The sequence below is a fragment of the Chiloscyllium plagiosum genome, unplaced genomic scaffold (assembly GCF_037043375.1).
Source record: "Chiloscyllium plagiosum isolate Xiang-an unplaced genomic scaffold, Cpla_swu_hap1 HiC_scaffold_34, whole genome shotgun sequence".
NCBI classification, from domain to species: Eukaryota; Metazoa; Chordata; class Chondrichthyes; order Orectolobiformes; family Hemiscylliidae; genus Chiloscyllium; species Chiloscyllium plagiosum.
Window position 1 is genome coordinate 41,811,165 of NW_028270172.1, and position 20,293 is coordinate 41,831,457.

At 41.8% G+C, this 20,293-nt stretch overlaps 1 protein-coding gene and 1 long non-coding RNA gene across 3 annotated transcripts in view; one reads left to right on the forward strand and one right to left on the reverse strand.

Moving 5' to 3' along the window:
- The window catches only part of LOC122564362 (uncharacterized), a 103,191-nt gene that overhangs the window by 61,807 nt on the left and 21,091 nt on the right, over nucleotides 1–20,293 (forward strand). For both annotated transcript variants that reach the window (XR_015752891.1, XR_015752892.1), the window contains one exon: nucleotides 19,788–20,016. This is a non-coding gene — a long non-coding RNA (uncharacterized LOC122564362). The remainder of the gene's footprint in view (nucleotides 1–19,787; nucleotides 20,017–20,293) is intronic.
- Nucleotides 1–20,293, reverse strand: part of stmnd1 (stathmin domain containing 1) — a 57,349-nt gene that overhangs the window by 29,032 nt on the left and 8,024 nt on the right. The window contains exon 2 of the mRNA XM_043719119.2: nucleotides 5,549–5,711. Within this exon, the coding sequence (XP_043575054.2) occupies nucleotides 5,549–5,711 (163 nt within the window). The remainder of the gene's footprint in view (nucleotides 1–5,548; nucleotides 5,712–20,293) is intronic.

Consider the following 20,293-nt stretch of genomic DNA (forward strand, 5'->3'; position numbering starts at 1 on the left):
TAAATGTGGAGAATTCCGTTACACTCCTGACTTGAGCTTTTTTAGCTAGTGGACAGGTTTTGGGTAGTCAGGGGTTGAGTTAATTTTGGCAAAGTTCCTAGCCTCTGACCTGCTCTTGAGTGCCATAATATTTACAGGGTTAGTCCAGCTCAGTTTCTGGTCAAAGGCAACTTTCGGGATGTTAAGGTAAGGTATTCATCTATGGTAATGCAATTGAATCTCAAGGGGCAATGGTTATATTCTCTTTTGTTGGAGATTGTCATTGTATTGCATTTGTGTGACACAAGTATTCTTTTCCACTTACCAGCCTAAACCAGGATATTGTTCAGGATATGCACTGCTTCAGTGTCTGAGGTGTTGCAAATGGTGCTGACCAATATGTCATCAGTGACTATTCCCCACTTCAGACCTTTTGGCAGAGGGAAGATCAAGGATGAAGCAGCTGAAAGTGGTTAAGTCTAGGACACCACCTTGAGGAACACATGAAGAGATGTCCTGGAGTTGAGATGACTGACTTGCAAAAACTATAACCATTCTTCTTTGTGTCGTCTGTGTCTCTAACCAGCAGAGAGTTTTCCCCTGATCCCCGTTGACTGTTGTTTTGCCAGGACTCCTTGATGCCACACTTGGTCAAATACGACTTCAATATCAATTGCAACCACTATCATCTCACCTCTAGAATTCAGCTCGTTTGTCCAGGTCTGGATCAAGGCTGTAATGCAGTCAGGAGCTGAGTGGCCTTGATGATTTACATTGTGATCTTAGTGCAAATGAGGCACATCAATCTATAACTACAAAAAAAGTCCCTTTTTAGCAGCCTGAGCAGCCAATAGTTGATCTTTCCAATTAATGAAGTCACTTTCTAAAAACTTCCATGTCAATAGCAGTCATGTGCCTTTTTTGCTCAACCTTTTGATTGGCACAAATCAGTAACAAAGTTGGCTTCTATTTATTCGCCAAAGAAAGATTATTCTCTTCCAACTGCTGCTGTGCTTATTTTTCAGTTGTACTTTTCCTAAGGCCCAGCTATCAACTCAAATTCATATTAAAAAGATTCTATCTCCAGGGTCCTCAATAAATCACTGTCTAACTTGCCTTTGTAATCTGGCTCATTCCATGCTATCAAAATCATGGATCCATCTTCCTGATCAACTACAGGAACCACCCTGGCAAAGTGCTCAGCATTATGGTCAGGGCCACACAGCACGTGCTATTTCAGTGCATCAGCATAATTAAGGATTCTAAATTATTGCAGCTCTATACATCTCCCATAATGGCCTCAATTTCCATTGCTCCTATATTAGTAGCTATGCTACCAGTCAGTCACATGCCTGGACTTGAAGCTCTGTATCTCCTCCCTTTGCATCGTTTTCTTCTTTTGAAATACTCCTAACCATCTGTTTCTTTGACCAAGTGTTTGAGCAGCAGCCCTAATAACACCTCTGTGGTGGGTTAGCAAACGTTGCTGAATAATGCTTCTGTAAAGTACTTTGGGAGGTTTTACTACATTAAAGGTTTTTTTTTGAGATTAAGATTTTCAGTGGTTTTAGGCTATTGTGCCCAATGTCATATTGGAGTTCAACAGCATATAGAAAAATACAGCGCAGTACAGGCCCTTTGGCCCTCGATGTTGCGCCGATCCAAGCCCACCTAACCTACACTAGCCCACTATCCTCCATATGCCTATCCAATGCCCGTTTAAATGCCCATAAAGAGGGAGAGTCCACCACTGCTACTGGCAGGGCATTCTATGAACTCACGACTCGCTGAGTAAAGAATCTACCCCTAACATCTGTCCTATACCTACCACCCCTTAATTTAAAGCTATGCCCCCTCGTAATAGCTGACTCCATAGTGGAAAAAGGTTCTCATGGTCAACCCTATCTAAACCCTAATCATCTTGTACACCTCTATCAAGTCACCCCTAAACCTTCTTTTCTCCAATGAAAACAGCCCCAAGTGCCTCAGCCTTTCCTCATACGATCTTCCTACCATACCAGGCAACATCCTGGTAAACCTCCTCTGCACCCGTTCCAGTGCCTCCACATCCTTCCTATAGTATGGCGACCAAAACTGCACACAATACTCCAGATGCGGCCGCACCAGAGTCTTATACAACTGCAACATGACCTCAAGGCTACGGAACTCAATTCCTCTACCAATAAAAGCCAGTACGCCATATGCCTTGATTACCGCACTATTTACCTGGGTGGCAACTTTCAGAGATCTGTGTACATGGACACCAAGATCCCTCTGCTCATCCACACTACCAAGTATCCGACCATTAGCCCAGTACCCCAGCTTTTTGTTACTCTTACCAAAGTGAATCACCTCACACTTCCCTGCATTGAACTCCATTTGCCACCTTTCTGCCCAGCTCTGCAACTTATCTATATCCCGCTGTAACCTGACACATCCTTCCTCACTGTCAACAACTCCACTGACTTTCGTATCATCCGCAAACTTGCTCACCCAACCTTTTAGCCCCTCCTCCAGGTCATTTATAAAAATGACAAACAGCAATGGTCCCAAAACAGATCCTTGCGGAACACTGCTAGTAACTGCATTCCAAGATGAACCTTTACCATCAACTACTACCCTCTGTCTTCTTCCAGCCAGCCAATTCCTAATCCAAACCTCCAACTCACCCTCAATGCCATACCTCCATATTTTTTGCAGTAGCCTACCATGGGGAACCTTATCAAACGCCTTACTAAAATCCATATATACCACGTCTACTGCTTTACCCTCGTCTACCTCCTTAGTCACCTTCTTCTCAAAGAATTCAATAAGGTTTGTGAGACACGACCTGCCCTTCACAAAACTATGCTGACTATCCTTGATCACATTATTCCTATCCAGATGTTCATAAATCCTATCCCTTACAATTCTCTCTAAGACTTTGCCCACAACAGAAGTGAGACTCACCAGCCTACAGTTATCCCTACTCCCCTTCTTGAACAAGGGAACCACATTTGCTATCCTCCAGTCTTCTGGCACTATTCCTGTAGACAACGAGGACATAAAAATCAAGGCCAATGGCTCTGCGATCTTCTCCCTTGCTTCCCAGAGAATCCTAGGATAAATGCTATCAGGCCCAGGGGACTTATCTATTTTCACCCTTTCCAGAATTTCCAACACCTCTTCCCTACATACCTCAAAGTCGTCCATTCTAATTAATTGTGACTCAATATTCACATCAGCAACAATGTCCTGTTCCTGAGTGAATACTGACGAAAAGTATTCATTCAGTGTCTCCCCGATCACTTCAGCCTCCATACGCAACTTCCCACTACTATCCTTGACTGGACCTATTCCTACCCTAGTCATTCTTTTATTCCTGACATACCTATAGAAAGCCTTAGGGTTTTCCCTAATCCTACCAACTAAGGACTTTTCATGTCCCCTCCTTGCTGCTCTTATTTCTCTCTTCAGATCCTTCCTGGCTACCTTTATAACTCTCAATCGCCCCAATTGAACCTTCACGCCTCATCTTTACATAGGCCACCCTCTTCCATTTAACAAGGGATTCCAATTCCTTATTAAACCACGGCTCCCTCACATGACCCTTTCCTCCCTGCCTGACATGTACATACTTATCAATGACACTCAATAGTTGCTCCTTGAACAAGCTCCACATATCAATTGTGCCCATGCCTTGAAGCCTACTTTTCCAAGCCACACATCCTAAGTCGTGCCTCACCACATCATAATTTCCCTGCCCCCAGCTATAACTCTTGCCCTGCAGTGCACACTTATCCCTCTCCATCACTAGAGTAAAAGTCACCGAATTGTGGTCACTGTCCCCAAAGTGCTCACCTACCTCCAATTCTAACACCTGGCCTGGTTCGTTACCCAGAACCAAATCCAGTATGGCCTCTTGTTGGTCTGTCTACCTATTGTGTCAGGAAACCCTCCTGCACACATTGGACAAACACCGACCCATCTAACGAACTCGAGCTATAGCTTTCCCAGTCAATATCTGGAAAGTTAAAGGCCCCTATAACAACCACCCCCAAAACTGGTCCTCCTGACTGGTAGGAGTTTTCTACAGGCCTCCTAATAGTCCTAGAGACGTAGAAGAAAGGATTGCGAGGATGATTCAGGAGGAGTGAAAGTAATACGGTGTTTACATGTGTCTCCATTCATTCATTCATTCATTCATAACTCTCCTTAGTCCACTTGGTTTACTACAGCATGGTACTGAGTTTATCAATACTTATCATATTTGTTTACTATACATCAAAGGTTATTAACATTAAAAAGTTAATCATTTTAATTGTGCCATTGTGTCTGAATAAAAGTGAGATATAGAATTTTATTGAATCCCTACAGCGTGGAAACAAGCCCTTTGCCTCTAAGTCCACACTGATCCTCCTAAGAGTATCCCACCCAAACCCATTCCTCTACATTTACCCCTAACCTATATATCCCTGAACACTATGGGCAATTTAGCACGGCCAATTGACCTCACCTGCACATCTCTGGATTGTGGGAGGAAAGTGGAGCACTCGAGGAAGCCCACGCAGACACGGGGAGAATGTGAAAACCCCACACAAACAGTCACCCGAGGCTGGAATTGAACCTGCATTCCTGGCACTGTGAGGCCGCAACACTAACCACTGAGCCACCATGCCACCCCAAATATACACACACAAATTTATTAATGTTGCTGAGGTTCATAACATACAAGAGTAAATGGGAGGGAAATGGAAGAATTAGGTGGGAAAGTTCAAGATGCATACATATTCAGAATTTAATAAATATTTCATTTTAAGTGTACCATTATACCAGGCCATGATGATGTTGAACAGTGTGATTTTCCAGGATTTCAATGAATCTTTGACATGTTAAATTTCCATACCGGTATGTGTAAACAAAATTTATTACCAGTAATTTGTTCTTGTTTCTCTTGTTTTTATCCCGTAGTTACCTTTGCTGTAATTTATGGTGTTTTTCTTCTTTACCTGGGATTAGTTGTGCAGTCAAATCAACTTCTGTTAATAACATGGTATTTTGAACTGCAGCATGAATTTCAGCCCCTCAACACTAGTCCCCATGTATTAGTTGACCCAATAAATCGAACCTTTAAAAATAGTCTAAAAAATTCTACACGAGTATATATGGTAATTATTCATGAAGCGATGCTGCTGAATTCAGAACAGATGACTTACTTTGGGTGAGGACCTGTACACTAAATCCACATCAGAACCAGCCAAACTTCGGAAATAATTGTGTACTTTAAGCATTATGTGATCTAAAGATAGAATTAAATACCCTACAATGAAATTCATGCAGCAGTTTAAAAAGGAAGCTCAGCACCACCTTCTCATGGGCAACTGGGGATGGGCAATAAATCCTGGACCAACCAGTGATGCCCATGTTACATGAGTGAATAAAGAAAATGTTATATATCCATACGTCTGCTTGACAGCAAGGCCAGACTGACCTGGATGTTCTGTCTATCTAAATTAGGTATGAACAAGCAGATCACAGTGCCCCATATACAATACTTTTGATTCACTGTGCTAATATGGTCACTCCATACCATCATTAAATCCATTTTGTAGTAATGTCCCATTTGCTTTCCTTAAAGGTGGCAAGGACTGTTGCACTGCTCCTGGCAATGTTATTAAATCTTCTTCTGATATTTTGGATCCGGGTGAATCGTCAATGATGTTTAATTTGCTGCTTTTCCTATTGTTCTTAATCTAAAAAGGGCAATAAAAGATTTTGTTTCAGTGAATCTGTTTGTTGCTGAAGTGTTGTATGTCAAGCTATGATGTTATTCACCTCTGTTTTGCTTTGGCAGCTTCTGGATGCACTTATGTAGACTATTTCGGTTTTGGTAATTGACTGCATATATACATATATATAAAATGCTGCCATATGAACCATTGAAGAACTGAAAATAAACCAATAGGCACATATATATTTACTGGGAAAAAGAGAGGGAGTTGAACTTTGAATGTATATCAGTTGAGGAATGGGGTGAATGTTTTCAGAAAATGATAGAATCATTGAAGAGTTACAGCACTGAAAGAGGTCATACCCGGTCCCACTAAGTAAATCAGCCACATATTCTAATCCCATTTAGCAGCATATGATCTGTAGTATTGCAGACTATACTGCAATATGTGCAAATCTAGGTTCCTTTTAAATGAGTTCAGGGTTTCCACCACGACCACTAAATGAATTCCAGACACACATCACCCTCTGGGTGAAAAACATTTTCCTTATATCTCCTCTAAATCTTTCTTCCGATCACCTTAAACATGTTTGACAGGTAATTGACCTCTCCATTAGGGAACACTGCCTTTCCCTGTCCACTCTATCCAAATCCCTCATTATTTTGTACGCCTTGATTAAATCACAAGGACCCTAGCCTATTACATCTTTCCTCATTCTTGCAATTTCTAAGCCCTAGCAATATTCTTGTAAATCTTCTCTATACTGTCTCGAGACCAATTATGTCCTTGCTAGAATGCGGTGGCCAGAAATGTACACAAATATCTAGTTATGGCATAACCCATCTCATATAATTCCAGCATTACATCCTTGACCTCATATTCCGTACATCATCCATCCAGTGAGAGAAAGAATCCCATATGTCTTCTTTACCACCTTACCTACCTATCCTGTCACCTTCAGAGATCGGTGGACATGAACTCCTCAATCTCTCTCAATACCTCTCCCATTTTCTGACATGATTAATTTGAAGTGGGAACTACTTTAAATCCTAATTGCAACTTACTGTCCACCAGCCAACAGGCCACCATAAACAAGTGGAAAGAAGCAGGTGTTTGGAGGAGCTCAGGTAAATTGTCAGGCGTGGGAGAGGTGTGGAAGCCGAAACTTTAGACAGTAAATGTCCAGGATATCCTTGTGGATTCCAAAGAACAAACGAAACTTCTAAACACTGTTCAAATTTCTTGGAACAGAGCAGCCGCATGAGGTTTTAAATCTTAATGCTAAAGACAGCATGAGATCCTGAGCTGCATGAGTTAATGAGTCTTCCATTTGACTCAAATAGGTGTAACAGCTGGCTGAAAATAAGGGCCAGCTAACGATCATTGTGGGGGAATGGGCCCATAAAAGTTTGGAGACAATTTCAACTGCATTCCTATATCGTTCTCCAAGCTGAGACTGGCTCCCCCAACCTGGTCCAAATGATCTGTAACACTGTTTACCAGTTTCCCAATCACTGTTAATATTGGTACCTTCAGAGGAAAAGAATCAAGATTTCAAAAGACAGCAACAACAGGCAAGGGACAATGGAAACAACTCCCAAATGAAGCAAACAAGTTCCAGGGTATCAAGGTGCCTGATGCAACTAGACTCAATTGTCACTCCCTCTAGCACATTTTGAGACAAACATGGCAATAGAAAGAAAAAATGCAATTACTTTAAAAAGTTTGAGGAAATTGAGGAGATCTGTAATTTTTAAAAATGATTTGAAAATAAGCACTTTTAAAACTTCTATTCTTTATAAAGAGACCGATTATCATTTCTGATTTACAAGAAATACTGAAAGCAATACAACAGGAAGGAAATTCAATAATGGCAGCTACATGAGGAGGACACAAGGAAGAATGGAGAGAGCTTGAGGTGGGGGAAAGGTAGAGAGATAGAGAGAGAAAAATCAGTTCTGGCAGTTCCATTCAACCACGACAAAGGGTGTTGTGAAGGTTTTGGAAGGAATTGCACCATACAGGGAAGATTGCACCGATGGAACCCTGCTGATGAGGAAGCTAATGTTTGAAGGGAATCAGCTAAATCCTTGAAGTAAATGGAGTAGAATTCCTCTTAGAAGAACTATGTGACTGAAACTGGGACCATACAGGCAGGGTGGGATTGCATATTAACTCTAAACCATGTTGAAGCAATGGTCAAGAAACACAAAAACATCTCTCCTTCCTCAGGAGACGAAGGAAATTTAGCATGTCCATGAGGACTCTGATCAATTTTTGTAGATGTACCATAGAAAACATTCTATCTGGACGCATTACAGTGTGGTTTGGCAAACGCTCTTCCCAAGACAGCAAGAAATTTTGGTATGGATAGAGGATTGGCTGTCTGACAGGAGGCAGAGAGTTGGGATAAAAGGTTCTTTTTCGGAATGGCAGCCGGTGACAAGCGGTGTCCCGCAGGGCTCAGTGTTGGGGCCGCAGCTGTTCACATTATATATTAATGATCTGGATGAAGGGACTGGAGGCATTCTAGCGAAGTTTGCCAACGATACAAAGTTAGGTGGACAGGCAGGTAGTACTGAGGAAGTGGGGAGGCTGCAGAAGGATCTAGACAGTTTGGAGGAGTGGTCCAGGAAATAGTTGATGGAATTCAATGTGAGCAAATGCGAGGTCTTGCACTTTGGGAAAAAGAATAGAAGCATGGATTACTTTCTAAACGGTGAGAAAATTCGTAAAGCCAAAGTACAGAGGGATCTGGGAGTGCTAGTTGAGGATTCTCTAAAGGTAAACATGCAGGTTGAGTCCGTAATTAAGAAAGCGAATGCAATGTTGTCAATTATCTCAAGGGGGTTGGAATATAAAAGCACTTTTGAGACTTTATAAAGCTCTGGTTAGGCCCCATTTGGAGTACTGTGTCTAGTTTTGGTCCCCATACCTCAGGAAGGACATACTGGCACTGGAGCGTGTCCAGCGGAGATTCACACGGATGATCCCTGGAATGGTAGGTCTAACATATGAGGAACGGCTGAGGATCCTGGGATTGTATTCAATGGAGTTTAGAAGATTAAGGGGAGATCTAATAGAAACTTACAAGATAATATATGGCTTGGAGAGGGTGGGCGCTAGGAAATTGTTTCCGTTAGGTGAGGAGACGAGGACCCGTGGACACAGCCTTAGAATTAGAGGGGGTAAATTCAGAACAGAAACGCGGAGACATTTCTTCAGCCAGAGAGTGATGGGCCTGTGGAATTCATTGCCACAGAGTGCAGTGGAGGCTGGGATGCTAAATGTCTTCAAGGCAGAAATTGATAAATTCTTGATGTCACAAGGAATTAAGGGCTAAGGGGAGAATGCGGGTAAGTGGAGTTGAAATGCCCATCAGCCATGATTGAATGGCGGAGTGGACTCGATGGGCCGAATGGCCTTACTTCCGCTCTTATGTCTTATGGTCTTAAATTGCAGAGAGTCGTGAACACAGCCCAGTCCATCACTCAAACCAGCCTTCTATCCGTTGACTCCATCTATACTTCTTGCTGTCTCGGGAAAGCAACCAACATAATCAAAGATTCCTTCCATCCCAGTTATACTCTCTTCCACTCTCTTCTGTCGGGCAGAACATATAAAAGTTTAAGGACATGTATGAATTCAAGAACAGCTTCTTCCCTATTATTATTAAATTTCTGAATGGACTTTTCAATTTTTAAATCTGATACTGATGTTGTTCCTTGTGCACTTTCTCTGCAATTAACATTGTCTTCTTCACTCTGCTCTATTACGCTATGCACATTGCATGATATGATCTGCCTATACTGCATGCAAAACAAAACTTTTCACTGCACCTAGATACATGTGACAATGATAAATCAAAAAAAATCCAAATCTATTAGATATTATCTGTTGTATCTGCTATTCCATGGTATAATTTATTGTGGATAATAAGCAGGATTTGTTTTCTCATTTATGTTTCCTCTGGCTCATGTTAAAGTAAAAGTGATAAAAATTAAATCTTTTCCGTTAATTTCTTCATTTAAGAGTTTGGCAAATTTGGTTATTTTAGTTTTCAGGTCCCAACAAGATCAGAATAACATGCAACTACAGTATTATCATCCACTTAATGCAACAACGAAGTAAGGAGATGATCCTTCCTTCCCCTTTGGCATTTGCCACTGAGAAAGACAAGCCCAGTAGTGTTGTGAGAACACCATTACTCCTCCCTAAGTTCCTGTTCAACCAATACACCATTCTGATATTTGATACATATGACTGTTCTTTTACAATAATTCGGTCACTACCCTGAAATTCTCTACCTGATAACTTACAAATATTAGCCACCATGTGCAGTTCAAGGAGAAGGTTCACCACCACTGCCTTCTCACATTTTACTGCAGTTTGGAAAATCCCATGGCCTTACCACACATTCCAAGAACAAATACATGCCTTTCCTATACTTGACACCCTAATTTACCATTTCCTTAGGAGAAATAAAAGAAATAATTTGGATTTATCACAGGCCAAAGTGCTTCACAAACAATTATTATCTTTTTGAATTGCTAGTACATTTTAGTGAGAAGGTACAACAATACGTCACACAACTTAAAGGAAGATCAAAAGACAGAAATGAGATGGTTGAAGTGTTCCTGATTGAGAGAAGAATTTTGGTTTGGACACCTGGAGAGTGATCAATTATGCCATTGGATTCTTAAGCTTCAAATCATAGGGCAGGATTTTGGATTTTAGGTCTTGATTCAATGTTTTCAAGTTTGCTGACGATACAATACTTGGCAGATCTGAGAGTTGAAAGGAGGAGGCTTCAAGGTAAGTTAGATAAGTTGAGAGTGGACAAGCACATGCAGTTGCAGTAGAATATGGCTAGATGCAAAGTTATACACCTCAGTGTGAAAAACAGAAAAGCAGAGTACTATTTAAATGGTGATGTGCATGGATAGAGAGATCTGCGTGTCCTCATACACCAGTTAATGACAGTATACATGCAGGTGCAGTAAGCAATTAGGAAAGCAAATAGTACATTGTAAGATTATTTGATCCTGAATATGCCTTATAGCAGTTATACAGAGCCTTGGTGAGACCACACCTAAAGTATTGATGGAATTTGGTCTCCCTACCTAAGAAAGGATATACTTACCAAAGAGAGTGCAGCAGAATTCACTAGCTTTAGACTTGGGATGTCAGGATTATCTTATGAGGAGAGATTTGTTCGACTGAGCTTATATTCGCTAGAATGTAGAAGGATGAATGGGAATCTGGTTGAAATATATAAAATTAACAGGGCTGTACATGCAGGGAGGATTCTTTTTCCTGGTGGAGGAGTCTTGAACCAGAGGATATAGGGTAGGCCATTTAAAACTCAGATAAGGAAACATTTCTTGATTTAAAGGATAGTGAACCTTAGAATTATCTACCACAGGGTGGTGTGAAGGCCAAGATATATTCAAGAAAGAGACAATTACAATTTTAGATATTAAAGGCATTGAAGGGTATGGGAATAAAATGGGAATATGGCATTAAGGTCAAGGTTCAGCAGTGATCATATGGAATAACGGAACAGGCTCAAAGAGTTGAATGGCCTAATCCTGCTGCTGGTTTCTATGTTTCCATGTCCCTGACATGGAGTCAAACAGGTTCACAACCCTGCACTGTGAGGAAAATAATCACTCAGGAGTGATTTTCTGTAAATTAGCCAATTTGTGCACAGGTTTACCATCTAATTAAGAACAGACCATGGGTTTTTGAGGCCGAAGGGCAAGTAGGAGGCCATGTATAATGGAAGCAGCTGCAGCTGGCAGTTCAGGAGAGAGAGAGAGAGAGAGAGAGAGACCCCAGCTTAAGGTTCTATTTATATCACTTTTCAAATTAAAAACCCAAACAGCAGCAATGCTGCTAATCTTTGCACCCACATTGCCCTTCACCTGAGTGCAGAAATCCCGCTCAATGAATAATAGAATGACATATATCAGAAGAAAAACATTTGGCCCATTATGTCCATGTTGGCTCTTGGTCTGTCTTCTGTCCAGGACTAACAGGCAGGTAGTTCTAAGGACCATTTCTATTCTGCAGCCCATTCCCAGGGCTTCTTACTCCATGGATATCAAATATAATGTCAGAGGTGAACAGAATATTGGAGGAATCAATGCTGGACTGGTTAACTGGAATTCAGGAGTAAAAGAAATGCAACTAAAGTTGAATCTCCCTCTTGCCTACCCAATTAACCTCCTAGCATCATGGTTTGGCAAACTGAAGCCACTAAATCATTCAGATTACTCAACTTAGTAGTCATAATTTTGCAGCTTTTGCATCTTCATTACTCATTCAACCTATTTTCCAATTTTAACTCAATACCAAAAATAAAACCAAACTCAATCAATGGGCAAAAGGGAACCACCAAAATTATAACAAGTCACAAGATCTTAAAATGGGTCTGAGATCAAGTTATTTGCATAGAATAGAAAGAACAGAAAAGAAAAATACATGAAAAATACAGTATAAAGTTTTGTAAGTCACCCACCAAGGTGATTACATCAATAACAGAGGTCATACATAATAATAATTTAAAAAAAAATAAAATTAAGACAAAGTCAGTCAAAGTTCAGTTAACGGCTTCTGGGTTCAGAGGAGATTGATTTAGGAATGATGGAATACCCGGAATATACAACTGGGATGGCACCACAATGGCGGGCCACAGGATGCTAATCTAGAAGCTTCCAGCAAAGAACATCACTTACGGGTTGCTGGAATACCTGGATGCTGAAGACAAAGAAGACCTCCACACGGGAGCGAGATCTCCATGCTGGGATGAGGTTGTCACACAAGGACAAGACCACCACCTAGGGAGACCGCCATGCTGGGCTGAGACCGTCCTTCTCCTCCTTCAGGCTGCCAGGTCCAGCTGCAGACCTGGAGCCTTGGCCTAGCCTGGGAGTCCGGGCCCACGAGAGTCAGCCCAGGACATGTTCCTCATTCAGCAGGAGACTCCAGGCTGGGGTGGAGCCATGTCCAGCCACTGCTGACAGAGGATTAACAGAAAAAAATAATGAAAAAGAAGTAAAAAACAAAAGTTAAATGAAAGAGAAACAAAGCTGATGGTATTGGACAAGCCCTGGACTCAGCCCCTGTATACTGCTGCCATCTTGTGTCTATACATGTGTGTATGAATGATTATCTATTTGTGGATATGGAAGTGTATGATTTATGATGTTGAGAGTGGAATTATGGAATGTAAAGATTTCAAACCTGGAAGACTGGGGAGATTGTTGTAACATATTGTTGGAAGAAAGGTTGCCAAATTAAGGCTTAAATAAATTACAAAAGAGTATACTAGCTTTTAGATTGAATAACAGTGTTGCTCTGATTACCTAGCTTTCATGTAAAAGTACAAAGAAATCAAAGCCCCACCTGTGTTGATGTTGTCAGCCATTCCTGCCAGCAACACAGGAAAGCCAATAGAAAGATGTCTATGATATACTGAAGTTCCAGACTCATAACTCTGCATTAGCACTTTTTTCTCTTACTCTTGTATGATATGTAGGCAAGCCTGGCATTTGATGTTTGATGCCCACTGCTAGTTATCCTTAACCTGATTGGCCCAAGGCCGTTTCAGACAACAGTTAATAATCAACCACAGTGTTATGGGTCTGGAGTCACATGCAGGCCAGGCCAGGTCAGATTTCCTTACCTAAAGGATATTAATGAAGAAAACAGGATTCCATGACAATTGATAACGGTTACAAACATCCCAGTCCCTCTCCAAGGGCTCTCCACAGCAGTTCAATGTTGCCAGGATTAGAGGATTTGAGCTATGGGGAGAAGTTGAATGAGTTGGGGCTGTTTTTCCTGAAGTGTCAGTGATTGGGGGTGACCTTATAGAGGTATATAAGATCATGGAGTCATAGAGATCTACAGCATGGAGACAGACCCTTCGGTCCAACCTGTCCATGCCAACCAGATATCCCATCCCAATCTAGTCCCACCTGCCAGCACATATCCCTCCAAACCCTTCTTATTCATATACCCATCCAAATGCCTCTTAAATGTTGCAATTGTACCAGCCTCCACCACATCCTCTGGCACCTCATTCCATACACGTAACACCCTCTGCGTGAAAAAGTTGCCCCTTAGGTCTCTTTTATATCCTTCCCCTCTCACCCTAAATCTACGCCCTCTAGTTCTGGATTCCCTGATCCCAGAGAAAAGGCCTTGTCTATTTATCCTATCTGCCCCTCATAATTTTGTAAACCTTTTTAAGGTCATCCCTCAGCCTCCGACGCTCCACATAAAACAACTCCAGCCTGTTCAGCCTCTCCCTATAGCTCAAATCCTCCAACCCTGGCAACATCCTTGTAAATCTTTTCTGAACCCTTTCAAGTTTCACAACATCTTTCCGATAGGAAGACCAGAATTGCATGCAATATTCCAACAGTGGCCTAACCAATGTCCTGTACAGCCGCAACATGACCTCCCCAACTCCTGTACTCAATACTCCGACCAATAAAGGAAAGCATACCAAACGCTTTCTTCACTATCCTATCTCCCTGCGACTCCACTTTCAAGGAGCTATGAACCTGCACTCCAAGGTCTCTTTGTTCAGCAACACTCCCTCGGACCTTACAATTAAGTGTATAAGTCCTGCTAAGATTTGCTTTCCCAAAATGCAGCACCTTGCATTTATCTGAATTAAACTCCATCTGCCACTTCTCAGCCCATTGGCCTATCTGGTCCAGATCCTGTTGTAATCTGAGGTAACCCTCTTCACTGTCCACTACACCTCCAATTTTGGTGTCATCTGCAAACTTACTAACTGTACCTCTTATGCTCGCATCCAAATCATTTATGTAAATGACAAAAAGTAGAGGACCCAGCATCGATCCTTGTGATCCGCTGGTCACAGGCCTCCATTCTGAAAAACAACCCTCCACCACCACCCTCTGTCTTCTACCTTTGAGCCAGTTCTGTATCCAAATGGCTAGTTCTCCCTTTATTCCATGAGATCTAACTTTGCTAATCAGTCTCCCATGGGGAACCTTGTTGAACACCTTACTGAAGTCCATATAGATCACATCTACTGCTCTGCCCTCGTCAATCTACTTTGTTACTTCTTCAAAAAACTCAATCAAGTTTGTGAGACATGATTTCCCACGCACAAAGCTATGTTGACTATCCCTAATCAGTCCTTGCCTTTCCAAATACATGTACATCCTGTCCCTCAGGATTCTCTCCAACAACTTGCCCACTACTGAGGTCAGGCTCACCGGTCTATAGTTCCCTGGCTTGTCTTTACTGCCCTTTTTAAACAGTGGCACCACGTTAGCCAACCTCCAGTCTTTCGGCACCTCACCTGTGACTATCGATGATACACATATCTCAGCAAGGGGCCCAGCAATCACTTCTCTGGCTTCCCACAGAGTCCTCGGGTACACCTGATCAGGTCCTGGCGATTTATCCACTTTTAACCGTTTCAAGACATCCAGCACTTCCTCCTCTGTAATATGGACATTTTGCAAGATGTCACCATCTATTTCCCTACAGTCTGTATCTTCCATATCCTTTTTCACAGTAAATACTCATGCAAAATATTCATTTAGTATCTCCCCCATTTTCTGTGGCTCCACACAAAGTCCACCTTGCTGATCTTTGAGGGGCCCTATTCTCTCACTGGTTACCCTTTTGTCCTTAATATATTTGTAAAAACCCTTTGGAATCTCCTTAATTCTATTTGCCAATGCTATCTCATGTCCCTGTTTTGCCCTCCTGATTTCTCTCTTAAGTATACTCCTACTTCTTTTATACTCTTCTAAGGATCCACTCGATCTATCCTGTCTATACCGGACATATGCTTCCTTCTTTTTCTTAACCAAACCCTCAATTTCTTTAGTCATCCAGCATTCCCTCTACCTACCAGCCTTCATTTTCACCCTGACAGGAATATACTTTCTCTGGATTCTTGTTATCTCATTTCTGAAGGCTTCCCATTTTCCAGCCGTCCCTTTACCTGCGAACATCTGCCTCCAATCAGCTTTCAAAGTTCTTGCCTAATACCGTCAAAATTGGCCTTGCTCCAATTTAGAACTTCAACTATTTGATCTGGTCTATCCTTTTCCATCATTATTTTAAAACAAATAGAATTATGGTCGCTTGTCCCAAAGTGCTCCCCCACTGACACCTCAGTCATCGGCCCTGCCTTATTTCCCACCTTCTCTAGTAGGTACATCCACATACTGAATCAGAAAATTGTCTTGTACGCACTTAAGAAATTCCTCTCCATCTAAACCTTTAACACTATGGCAGTCCCAGTCAATGTTTGGAAAGTTAAAATCCCCTACCATAACTACCCTATTATTCTTACAGATAGCTGAGATCTCCTTACAAGTTTGTTTCTCAATTTCCCTCTGACTATTAGGGGGTCTATAATACAATCCCAATAAGATGATCATCCCTTTCTTATTTCTCAGTTCCACCCAAATAACTTCCCTGGATGTATTTCTGGGTGAGGGGCATGGATAGAATTAATAGACAAAGTCTCTTCCCTGGGGTGGGGGAGGTTTAGGGTGAGAGGGGAAAGATATAAAAGAGACCTAAGGGGCAACTTTTTCACACAGAGGGTGGTACATGTATGGAATAAGCTGCCTGAGGAAGTGCTGGAGGCTGGTCCAATTGCAACATTTAAAAAGGTTTCTGGATGGGTATCTGAATAGGAAGGGTTTAGAGGGACTTGGGCCGGGTGCTGGCAGGTGGACTAGATTGGGTTGGGATATGTGGTCAGCATGGACAAGTTGGGCCGAAGGGTCTGTTTCCGTGCCGTACGTCTCTGTGACTCTGTGACATGGTTGTCATTAGATTATCATTACCTACAACAGAACATTAGCCTGGAGTTATTATCATCTAGGAGAAAGTGAGGACTGTAGATGCTGGAGATCAGAGCAGAAAATGTATTGCTGGAAAAGCACAGCAGGTCAGGCAGCATCCAAGGAGCAGGAGAATCGATGTTTTGGGCATGATTCCTGAAGAAGGGCTCATGCCCGAAACGTCGATTCTCCTGCTCCTTGGATGCTGCCTGACCTGCTGCGCTTTTCCAGCAACACATTTTCAGCTCTGGAGTTATTATCAGTCCAGCAACATTATCACCACACCACTTTCTCCCACAATAGGAGATGAACTTGCAAAAGCTTGTCATATGACTGTGCCATATAATCAGAGCAGAATTAGGCCAAAATATAGCACAAAATTACAGCCAATCAACCAGTTGACATCAAAATTTCTCCGTGAAGTCCAAATATAGACTAATGTGTGACAAAGTTAAAAGTGTTGTTAATTACAGACAAGGTGACATTGATGCAGTAAATCCAAAGTTGCAGTCTGAAGTGAAATATGGAAAATGCCAAGGTGTGGGGGATTTCACTACAGGGTTTGCCAATCACTTTGAAGCATAAGGCAAAAATCTGGGAAGAGTTTGACAGGCTTGCATTCTCTCCAGCAAGGAATAGTATGAGGACAGTTGTCAACCTTGGTATCAAAGAGGCTTTGGTAACATGGTTCAAGGTAGCCCAAGTACAGAACATTTGGTCCAATCCTGCAAGAAAAGGAGTTGCCCTGGCAAATAGGCTGGATCACAAAAAGTTCACCTGCGGCAATGGATAGCTGTCCCAATTCAGGACAAGACATGGTACGGTCGTCTGTGAGGTAATATGTGCAGGTGCAGCACTTACAGCAACAATGACAGATGGTTGACAGCAAAATGTTTCTGTCCACATCCTGAACGAATATATGCCGTGCATGAAGCTGGATGGCTTTACCATCTTTTATCAGGTCTTCTTTGATGTTTATGAATGAAACATGTAATATTGAAAGTGAAGCGATCAATGTGTCACTCCCAGTGGTCCACACCACCATGGGTGGCACCAGAAAGCTATTACTACATGTAGTAGGGAAGTCCAAGAAGCCATACTGCTTTGTGAACGTCAGCACACTACCAAATACCACTGGTCTCAAGCAACATGATAATAATCTTACTTTGCAACATCACAGCCAATGGATCTGAGGATTAGGAACTTAAAAACAATTATCAACAACCAACAGATTATCAAGGCAGAAGTACAACCAACTGTTTTGTGGAAATCTGGCAGACGGTGACTGATTCTGGGTTCAAACAAGCTCAGACTGAACATGATGTCAAGAATGAAGAGAAGCAGAGTAAATTCAACCAACTCAATGATGAGGATGTTTTTGTTCCTATGTGGGAGGCCAGGATAGAAATTCCAGCAGACACAACAACGGAAACATATGCTGGGATGAATAACACTGTATGCTGCACTATACAACTATGAGACAATTAAACATAGAATCATAGAAATATATAGCATAGAAGTAGGTCCTTTGGTCCAACTCACCCATGCAGACTAGATATCCTAAACTGATCTAGTCCCATTTGCCAGCATTTGACCCATTTCCCTCTAAACCCTTCCAATTCATATGCTCATCCAAATGCCTTTTAAATGTTCTAATTATACCCACCTCTACCATTTCCTCTGGCAGGTCATTCCATATGTGCACTACCTTCTGCCCCTTAGGTTCCTTCTAAATCTTTCCCATCCCACCTTAAACCTATGCCCTCTAGTTTTAGACTCCCTTATTCTGGGAAAAAGACCTTGGTATTTACCCTATCCACGCCCTGCATGATTTTGTACATCTCAATAAAGTCACCCCTCGACCTCCAACGTTCCGGAGGTAAAAAGCCCAGCCTATTAAGCCTCTCCCTATAGTTCAAACTGTGCAAACTAGGTAACACCTTTGTCAACCTTTTCTAAACTCTTTCAGGTTTTACAACATCTTTTCTACAGTCGGGGAACCAGAAATAAACACAATATTCTAAAAGTGGCTTGTCCAATGTCCTATGTAGCCACAACATGACCTCCCAATTCCTATACTCAATGCAATGACCAATGAAGACAAGCATACCAAATGCCTTCTTCATCACCCTGTCTACCTGAGACTCCACTATCAAGGAACCATGCGCCTGCACCCCTAGTTCCCTTTGTTCAGCAACATTCCCCACAGCCCTACCATTAAGTGTATAAATCCTGCCTGCTTGCCTGACCAAAATGCAACACCTCACATTTATTTAAATTAAACTCCATTTGCCACTCCTCGGCCCATTGGCTTATCTGATCAAGGTCCCCCTGTACTCTGAGATAATCTTCTTTACTGCCCATTACACCTCCAATTTTGGTGTCATTTGCAAACTTACTAACCATACCTCCTGTGTTCAATGCTGAGTTCACATCCAAATCATTCAAAGAAATGATGAAAAGCAGTGGACCCATCATTGATCCTTGCAGCACACCGCTGGTCACAGGCCTGCAGTCTGAAAAACAACCCTCCACCACCATTTTCTGTCTCCTATCTTCAAGTCAATTTTGTATTCAATTGGCTAGCTCTCTACAGATGCAATGTGATCTAACCTTGCCAACCAGTCTACTGTGTAGAACCTTGCTGAAGTCCATATAGACAATATCTACCCCACTGCCTTCATCGATCTTCTTTGTCACTTCTTCAAAAAACTCAAGTTAGTGAGACACAATTTCCCTCACATAAAGGCATGTTGACTCTCCCTAATCAGTCATGAGAACAAAGAGGATAAATAAGCAATTTGATGAAGTGTTTGCAATTATAATAGATTGGAATAGAGTACATAAGAAACAGACTACTTTCTTTAACTAAAGAGCATAGAATAAGGCATCATCTCTGAAAAGTATTTAAATTCAGAGATTTATGAAGCTATATACAGGTAATGCACTATGAGAGTTAACAATTGATGCATGTACCATATCAACATTTTTAAATATGCTCCCATAGATGGTGAAAGAAAAGGTAATTAAAGTGATACAGAAACACTATGTGTGTCTAAATCACAGAAATTATTGTAAAAAAACATGTTACACCTATAAAAACATAAGAAAATCTGTTACAGATTCAAAACAACAACTTCATCAAAATGGAGAAGAAATACGTGCAATTTTCATTGTAAAAAACAAAGCGGAGTAATGCATTTTTGTATGGGTTACATTCTTTCTCTCTATCTCTCCTCAGATCCCGCTGTAAGAGGGCAGTGGTGACCACAGACCTCCATTGCGTTCTTCACAAAAAATGACCAGGAAACTCCTTTTATTCCATGCCAGCATCCATTTTGGAAGGATTTACAGGTTTATAATCAAATTCTGGAGAGTGTGAAGAGACCGTGCCTTTATGGAATGTTGTTTCTGCTGCAGAGGGATGCTGTCACAGTGATGCCAAAATGTCTCCTTCAGCCAAGCAGTTGGTAAATATCTTTAGAGTTCTCCCTAGGTGTTTTTTTTTGCATGAGAGAAGAATTGCGAGTGGATAGGGTCAGGGATCACACAGACCCGGGAAGGCTTTTAATTTTGTTTTCAGTTTCATATAGAGTCATAGAGTTGTACAGCACAGAAACAGAATCTTCTGTCCAACTGGTCCATGTCACCCTGATATCCGAAACTGATATGGTCCCATTTGCCAGCACTTCACCAATATCCTTCCAAACCCCCCCTGGATGCTGCCTGACCTGCTGTGCTGTTCCA